The sequence below is a fragment of the Antechinus flavipes genome, chromosome 2, assembly GCF_016432865.1.
Source record: "Antechinus flavipes isolate AdamAnt ecotype Samford, QLD, Australia chromosome 2, AdamAnt_v2, whole genome shotgun sequence".
Classification (NCBI taxonomy): domain Eukaryota; kingdom Metazoa; phylum Chordata; class Mammalia; order Dasyuromorphia; family Dasyuridae; genus Antechinus; species Antechinus flavipes.
This window is the reverse complement of record NC_067399.1, coordinates 228,059,491-228,068,583: the sequence shown is the minus strand read 5'-3', so window position 1 is coordinate 228,068,583 and position 9,093 is coordinate 228,059,491. Positions and strand designations below refer to the sequence as shown.

Sequence of the window (9,093 nt, the reverse complement as noted above, 5' to 3'; positions counted from 1 at the left end):
CAGTACAAGGCATTGTGCCAAGTTCTATGGTTACAAAGACAAAAATGAAACAGTCCTTGACCTCAGAGAGTTTGTGATCTATATGAATGCTGTTTCTAGTAAATCTCATTTATAGGGAGTGAAGTGATAGATTTGAATTTGTTGATTTTGAATTAATAATGGAACATCTAAACAGAGACTATGACATGAGTTAATGTACCAGACCCCAAATGTTTTTTGTTCATTTGCTCCTACCAAAAACTCACAAGTCCCTTTTTAAGTGACTCCCCTCTAGGTATCAAAAAAATATTGGGGCAAAATAGTGGATAAAGAATTTCTTCTTTTTCCCCATAAAAAAATTTCCCCAAATTCTAGCTTTTTCTTTCATTCTCTAGCAAGAGAGTATCTTAGGGCATGAGCTATACAAATGAAGTCCCAGCATTGCTAGTTCACATTGTTTGGGCAGCTTACTTCAGTTTTACAGATACTTGAATACTCTGCCAACAATACAGATGTTGGCTCAGATAGAATTCTGAGTGCTCCCAGATATTAGCTTTTTTCTCTTCCTTTAATCTACAATCTAGTCCTAAATGGAGATAACTTTTTTGGACCCCTTCTGATTGAACTAGGATTTCCACTTTGATTGTCAGATGCACTTCCTCTGATGAACTTTTATACAAAATAAAATGATTTGGGGTGTTTTTTCCTCTGCTATTTCAAGTGTGCAGGGAACTTCCAATGTGGAATTTTCCTCCACTGATCGGATAGAGGCAGGGACTATGATGTCATTTGTTAAGACTGAACCTAGATACTCCCTTTCATTATCAAGCTGCCTTTCTAACTGTATTTAGAGAGGTACAAACAACAAATATTTCATCCAGTCCAAATCCATGCCATGCTTTATATCTATATATTTTTATATTTCCCATCTCCTCCCCAGTTGGACCCGTTAGCTGCTCCAGTTTCATTGTACTGTACTCCCATTTTCCCTGCAAAATGAGAGTAATAGGAGGTGATAGTCATAAAAACGTTCTGAAAAGCAGAAACAATGTAAAGGGAAGGCATGGTTTTGCATTCTCCACCGATAGAGGGAGTACCCTCCTTCTGATGAATTAAGAATAGATTCAGAATCAAGACATAATGTGTTTAGCTCTGGCATCTCAGACCCAGGCCCTTAATGCTTTGGCCCTTGTAGTGGGAATGGAGAGGAAGAGTGAGGAGAGGGGGTTTCCAGACACTCACTTGATGATCCCAGGTGGGAAACTGGATTATAGAAGTGCAGAGAGATTATTTTCAAAAGAGGTGAAGAGAATCTCCGCATTTCAGCTCAACTAGACGGGGCTTCTAGACCGGTTTTCCACTTGGGGCCCCTTTTCACCTGACAAATTTTTATGTGATCCTACACACATACATATATAAAATAGGCATACAAATCAAGCTTTTACTAATCAAAATTTCATAACCCCCAAATTCAGTTAGGAGAACCCTATGTGGTCTCCACCCCCAGTTTAAGAAGCTGGGAGCTGAACAGCTCTTTGAACGCGTAGGGGTGAGGGTGGGTGGATACTACAGGAATGGAGGCGCCAAGCTGTACCCATCCCCTTTGAGACACCTTTCAGCCCCGCCTAGAAAGCAGTGGCTTTAAGAGAAGCAAGGCTGACGGAAAATGGGCAAACCGTCCCCACAGTGGTTGGCCGGTTGCGGTGTCACTCAGAGCAGTACGTGGGGTGGTGTGGGGTGGGGTAGGCCCACGCCTGAGTCACCCGTTGGGAGGGGCCATAGACACTTTGTAAAGTTTGGGAGCAAAGGGCCGCGCGTCAGACCGGGGCAGCGGCATGGAACCGGGAGCGGGCGAGTCCGCTGGGCTATCGCCCTCCTTCAAGGAGGAGCTGCTCTGCGCCATCTGCTACGACCCGTTCCGCGACGCGGTGACTCTGCGCTGCGGCCACAACTTCTGCCGGGGTTGCGTGGGCCGCTGTTGGGAGCTGCAGGACGCGCCCGCCTGCCCTGTGTGCAAGGAGCGGGCGTCCCCGGCAGGGCTACGCACCAACCACACGCTCAACAACTTGGTGGAGAAGCTGCTGCGCGAGGAGGCCTGCCCGGCCCGCCCGCGGGGTCCCCATTTCTGCCGCCTGCACCACGGCCAGCTCAGCCTTTTCTGCTTGGACGACAAGGAGCTGCTGTGCGGCTCGTGCCAGGGCGACCCGCGGCACCAGGGCCATCGCGTGCAGCCTGTGCAGGGCACGGCCCGCGACTACCGGGTGAGGGGAGCAGTCCGCCGGGCTACCAGCAGGGACTTCGGCCACGTGGGTGGAGGACTGGAGTGGGCGCACTCGGGGAGGTCGCTCCGCGCGCTTAAAACCCCGCGCCTGGGCTGTCCTAGGAACCTGGGCTGGGCCCCCGCTGCTGCTCGCGAGTCTGGAGTTCCCCTGAGCTTGAGCTTGAATTTGGCCCGGCCCAGCTTGGCCCCACCCCCTGCCTAACTCTATTCCCGCTCTGCTGACCGCATCCCTTCCTACCCTCCCAGGCCGAAAGCGCACAAGGGATGAACCTGGAAATTTCACAGTTATTAGGTCTCTCAGGAAATCTTTCCCGGTCCCCTCAGTCTTTCATTAGGAAAGAGACAGGATTTGGTGTCCGAAGGGTCTTCTGCTTAATACTGTCTTTCCAATTTGGGCTAATCTCTTGCCTGCTTTGGACCCTAGTTTCCTAATCTGTAAAATGAGAGAGATGGATTAGAAAACTTCAATGTCTGCTCCCTTCTAATGCCCAGGTCTTAGATTTTTCTGTATTTGGAAGAAGAAGAAAGAGAAGGAAATAATTGCTTATAAGATTTTAATTAAATCCCTTGGCTGGGCAAAAGATGTGATGTCAACTTCTGCCATTTTTTTTGGTACTCACCATCTCTAAACCTAGATAGAGCTCACAAATTATGAAAGATGCTGAGCAAAGGGCCTGCAGCAAATGCAGCTCTAGGGCTAACCAAATCTGCTCTCATTTCAGGAGCATGCCTGATGATTCAAAGATCAAGCAGAAAAAGTCCTTTCTCACACAGGTAGATCACAGCCTAAGGAGGAAGACAATATGCAAACAAACTATGTCTATACAAGATGAATACAAGATATCTAGAATCTAAAACATTTTCAGCAGTAGTGATCTGAGAAGAATGGTTAGAATGTCCTAGGGGTTATGGAGTCGAGCCCTAGAAAAATCACTTGAGACATTCTAGAAGCAATGGTAGTGATTTGCTTACTGTTGCCAAAGTAAGAAGAGAAAAACATTGGTGGGAAGCCAGTCGTAGGAAATTAAGTGTTAGGCAATCAAATGGGGTGTGAAGCACAATGAAGGGTCTGGGATTAAGAAGATACAGTGGATCATATGCATCCATACTGACTGATTTGCCAACTGGGGTTGCAATGCAGGGTCATTGTTCTAAAACTGTGAATTAAATTATCCAGGGCATGGTCTCAGGAGAGAATACTTTCTTCATTTTCTTTGGAGGAGAACAACTTGCAGAAAAATTCAATGTGTGGCACATTGGATCTGGCCTGAAAGGACTTAGGTTCAGAACGTTTCTCTGCTACCTGTGAACTAGATACATGCCTAGGTACTTTCCAGCTCTAAATCTATACTCTTACATATTGGATGAATCCCCTAGCATCCATATAGTCAACTATGATTTCTTCTATAAATGAGGGAATTGATGCTGATATTAAGAAAGTATTTATTGGTGTGCCTACTAACCTAGGTACCCATTCTTGCAAGAATGTAAAATAAATCTTTCCTGCATTCATCAGTGAGTCAGTGGAGTTTTGGAGGTTTCTTTATCAATGATCAGTTCTGTAGACAAAGTGGCCCAGTTTTCTTAGAGCTTGGCAGAGAACAATCTGCTGTTCATACATGGATAACTAGAGCTTCCTTGTTAAGGTATTCTAAAAGAATGGGAGACTTATATGTTTTTCTGAAGCATAGATATTATGGCAAAAGTTACCAGCTAAGGATATTTCTACAACCTTCACTTCCTCAGCAGCAAGCAAACCTTGAAAGATTTCCGAAAAATTCTTATCGACAAATTAGGACTATTTAGAAACAAACAAAAGAAAGAAAACTTCTGTTAAACTCTTTGTGCCTGGCCCTGAGCTAAGCCACACTTATTAATAAATAAAAGTAAGATACACCCTACCCTCAGGGTAATTACATTCTAATAGGACAAGACTACACGCAAATGGGAGTCAGAAGGAGGTGGGTAGGAAGTGATACTCAAATCATGACTGGGAAGTGAAGGCCAGAAAATTGTCTTTCAGAGCCCCTGGTGGTTTCATGCTAAGAATCCAAGGTTCACTTGAGAGGGGGATGAGGCTAATGATGGCTGCATTGAAGGTTATGTGATTTAGCAAAGTCAATGAAGTGTAGGTCTAGGTGACTTCTAATATTTCATGTAGCTCTGAATCTATGATCCCAGTAAATTGACCATGTCTCTTACACATAAGTCATAGGTAGAGCTAGAGGGAACCATGGAAACTATCTAGTCCAGTCCCCTTATTTTACAGATGAGAGAACTAAGGCCCAGAGAAGTTAAGCAGTTTGCCCACAGTCACACAGCTGAGCCTAGATTCAGAACTTAGTTCCTTTGATTCCAAATCCAGAGCTCTTGCTGCCTCTTTACTCCTAGATCCATGCAATACTAGCGCTTGGGATTTACCACATCTATTTCATAGTAACATCAAGGACCTGGAAACTAAGTCTCTGCTCATTTTTAACCCTTTTCTTTGAGAAAATCTTAGATATTCAAGTATAGAAGGAAGGCTGGTTGTGGCTCTGACTTGGAGAACCTGTGCTTAATTTTTACTTCTATGGCTTAGTACCTGTGGGGTTTTGGGTAGCAAGGCCTTTCACCTCCCTGGTCTCAGTTTCCTCCAATGTAAAATGAAAGGGGGTAAACTAAGTTAGCTCCAGCTCTAAATTTGTGCTCTTACATATTGGGTGATTCCCCCAGCATCCATATAGTCAATATTATTTCCATCCAGTGAGCCATATGCTAAGTGTTTACTAAGTGCTGGGGATACAAGAACAAAAACAAACCAGCTTTTGTCTTCAGGAAGCATATATTCCATTTTAGATGGGGAGTGGAGAAGAAGATATTCAGAAAAGCAGTTTGTGTAGAACCCAACCAATATAGTAGATTGATAGGAACAGAAGGAGTTATTAGAGGGTAACCTCCTTGGCAGAAAGTTATCTTCAAATACTGTGCTGTGTAGGGGCCTTTCTTGATCTGCTTAATGGTAGTGCCTTCCTTTAGTTAAATATCTCTGGTCCTGTATATAGCTTGTCTGTTTGTATGTTGTCATTTGCACATTACCTCCCCCATTATACGGAGCTCCTTAGGGGCAGGGACTCTCTTTCCTTTCTTTGTCTCCCCAGTACTTATTACAAAGGCATGGCATATAATAAGCACTGACTAAAAGCTTATTAAAGACATTTAGGCAGTAAAATGAATAGAGAGCTTGATGTCAAGAAGACTCATCTTCCTGAGCTCAAATCTACCCTCAGACACTTACTAGTTGTGTAACCCTGGGCAAATCACTTAATCCCATTTACCTCAGTTTCCTCATCTGATGAGGTGGGGAAGGAAATGGCAAAATCATTCCAATATCTTTGCCAATAAAACCAGGGAGAATCAGACATGACTGAACAATAATGACAGCTTGTTGTTTGACCAAAAGGGCAATGGAGAGACACATGGTAGGCATGAACATAGTGCTTGGCAGTGATGCTTAATAAATGTTATTGACTGACACCGATTGCTATGTCTAAAGAGTTCAGGATCTGAACGAGCTAAAAGAGGCCTTTAATGTAGCTCTATCATTTTACAGGAGAGGAAACTGAGGCTGGTTAAATGAGTAGCCCAAGATCACACAACTAGTAAATGACAGGAGCAGGACTGAAACTCAGGTTCTCTGACTACAAATCAATGCATTTCCCACTATTCCATGCTTTCTCTTATTCAAGAGCTAGGTATTATCAATAGATGCAAAGTACTTCCTGAGAGAATCTCAAGATTAGAAAGGAATTATGTAAGAGGATATGTAGGTGAGAATGAAAACTTTGGAGGGGAATGGCAGTGGCTAAATAAAGGAAAAGAGTCTAAACCAGAATTCAGTAAAATACAGCAAACAAGGTCAGGAATAGCCAAGATAATTATATATACAAATGTCAGGAACTCAGAAAAATAGAAATGGCAATAAAATGTCTTAAGGAAGGAAGTTTAAATAATAGAGCAGTCTGGGGAAAGCTCATCTCAGAAGACTGAGAAGAAAATTTCAAAATGGTAGGAGTGGCAATCTATGAAGGAAAAGTAAACTCTGCAATTATGACTTCCGAGGATGGAAAAAAAAAGGCTACTCTACCTATTTTAGCATTAGGATCCTAGAATGTTAGTGCTTAAAGGAACCTTAGGATTGAAGGACTCAATCACTATGAAAAGTCCTCAAGATACAAGAATAAAAATACTATATAACTTGTCCTGAGGGAGTTCACATTCTATTAGGGGAAGTCAATAATGTACACAGATTCATATAATATTTAAATATATCAATGTTCAGTCATATCTAACGCCATATGGGGTTTTCTTGGGAGAGATACTGAAGTGGTTTGCCATTTCCTTCTCTAGCTCATAATACAGATGAGGAAACTGAGGTAGGGAGGGGTAAGTGACTTGCCCAGCTGCTTCTAGTAAGTCTTACTAAACTTACAACTACTAAGTGTCTGAAGCTCTATTTAAACTCAGTAACATTCTTCCTGACTCCAGACCCAGCACTTTTATCTACTTCACCACCTAGAAATCCCTTAAGAAATAAAGATAATTTTGCAGAGAGTCTGTGAAGGCCAGGAAAACTTCATTTAGGAAGTAGTATTTGGACTGAACTTTGAAAAGGGCTAAAGATGCTATGAGATATGGTCCTTCTTTACCCTGACACTGCCATTACTCTGATGCAGACTCTTATCACCTCATTCTTGTATTATGGTAATAGCCAGATAATTGATCACCCAGGGCTCAAGTCTGTCTCCACTCCAGTCCATCTTCCACTCCTCTGTTAAATTAATCTTCTTAAAGTATAGGTTTGACCATGTCACCCTATATTCAGAAAATTCCAGTGACTCACTGTCATCTCTAGGATCAAATATAAAATCCTCTGTTTGGCATTCAAAAACCTTCAAAACCTAGCCCGGTAGCCTACCCCTTCCAGTCTTTTCATACCTTACATCCTCCTACCCCTATGCACTCTTTGTTCCAATAACACTGACTTTTTTATTCCTCCAAAAAGCCACTTTGTTTTTCTGCTCCAGCAATTTTCCCTGGTTATTTTTCATGCCTGAAATGTTCTTCCTTTTCATTTGTGCCTATTTCCTTCAAGTCCCAGCTAAAATCCCACTTTCTCCAGGAAGCCTTTCCCAATCCCTCTTAATTCTAGTGCCTTCCTTCTGTTAATTTTTACCATTTATCCTGTACATATCTTGTTTCTATATAGTTTGCACGTTGTCTCCTTCATTAGAATGTGACTTCCTTGATAGGGAATTTTTTTGCCTTTCTTTGGAACCCTAATGCTTGGTACATAGTAGGTACTTAATAATTGCTTATTGATTGACTAAGCTTGGAAAGGTAGGGTGGATGATTAAGGGCATCATAAAAACCAAACAGGAGAGTTTGTATTTGGTCCAAGAGAAGTGCCATGATCAAACTTGAGCCTTAGGACTATTACTTTGGTAGCTTTGTAGGGCATGGACCAGAGTGAGAAAAAATTAAAGATAGGGAGGGAAAGCAGAGATTTTAGAGACTGCACAGTCCAGATCATCTCACAAATGGGAACAAAGACCCAAACAGCCTGAAGAATTGGCCCAATATCTGACAACTAAGAAGTGGCAGAGCCAAACTGAACCCAGATCTGGCCAGTGTCACCCCTCATTTTGTGTAGTGCTACACCATGAAGGAGATCATCCAATTCAACCTTTGTCTTTCAACAAAAGAAAAATTGAGACCCCAAAAGCTCACTGATTTTTTCAGGATCAGTCATTAACTGGCAATACAGCTTTGTATGAGTTATTTCCTGCTTGGGGCTAGTTTCTTTAGTCTCAAAACTAGGGGGATTTAGACTTTGATGTCATATCTCTAAAGACCTTTTCAGCTCTGTGGCTGGTAGTAATGTCTGACTCAACTTAGCACAACTCATAACCACATCTGAAAAAAAAAAAAAAGCATGACTTAATGATGGTAGGTCAGCTTGGTAGAAAAAAAGACATATTTGATGCTAAAATCACAATAGCAGAATATGAGGTGAAAATTCACTGTGGGCAAATGGTATAAAGGGAAATGAATTCATTGGGCCTGAGAAGAATAAAGGAAAATATTGGCTCTTAGAGGAGGTAGGAAACATCCTTCCAGGAGACATGGAAAAAAGGCTGAGACTTTTATTATTTTCTTCTGGTTTTTTTTTTAAACTTTAAAAGTTTAAATTTTTAGAGAGCTACAGTGTGACTATGAATTAGGAATTAGTATTTAAATCCCAATTGTTAAAGCCTAGATTATTTAAAGAACTCTGCAAAGTCATATAGGAACTCAGAGAAGAGTAATCTGGAAAAGTGAAAAACAGAGGTGGGAGGTGGTGTTGAACAGTGATTAGAGCACCACAATTGGAGTTAGGAAGACCTGGCTTCAAATCCTGCCTCAAACACTTATTAGCTGGATGACCTTGGACAAGCAAATTTACCTCTCTTAACCTTAGTCCCCCCATCTGTACAATGGAAATAACCACAGTACCTACCAGTTACAGTAGTGTATCTTGTTTTTTATGGGAGAAAAAGATCAAGATCTGCAGGAAGAAGTAAATAGCTACACAGTTGGAGAGAGAATATACATGAATGAGTTCTGTTGGAGAACTTGATAACTGAGCTGTTCCCATTATTGAAACATTTCATTAAATGAATTGCTTTCAAGCATCTTAACAATGATAGGGTCTTGGGGTGTGTATGTGTATTTGTACATACATGTATGTATGTGTATAATATATATATATAATACACATACATAGAAAGAGGGAGAGACACAGAGAATGAGAG

General features: G+C 41.9%; 1 protein-coding gene across 1 annotated transcript in view; it reads left to right on the top strand.

The window, feature by feature from the left end:
• The first annotated feature begins 1,550 nt into the window (after positions 1-1,550).
• Positions 1,551-9,093, top strand: part of TRIM35 (tripartite motif containing 35) — a 37,592-nt gene continuing 30,049 nt past the window's right edge. Inside the window, exon 1 of the mRNA XM_051976380.1 lies at positions 1,551-2,240. Within this exon, the coding sequence (XP_051832340.1) occupies positions 1,815-2,240 (426 nt within the window). The 5' untranslated portion in view covers positions 1,551-1,814. The remainder of the gene's footprint in view (positions 2,241-9,093) is intronic.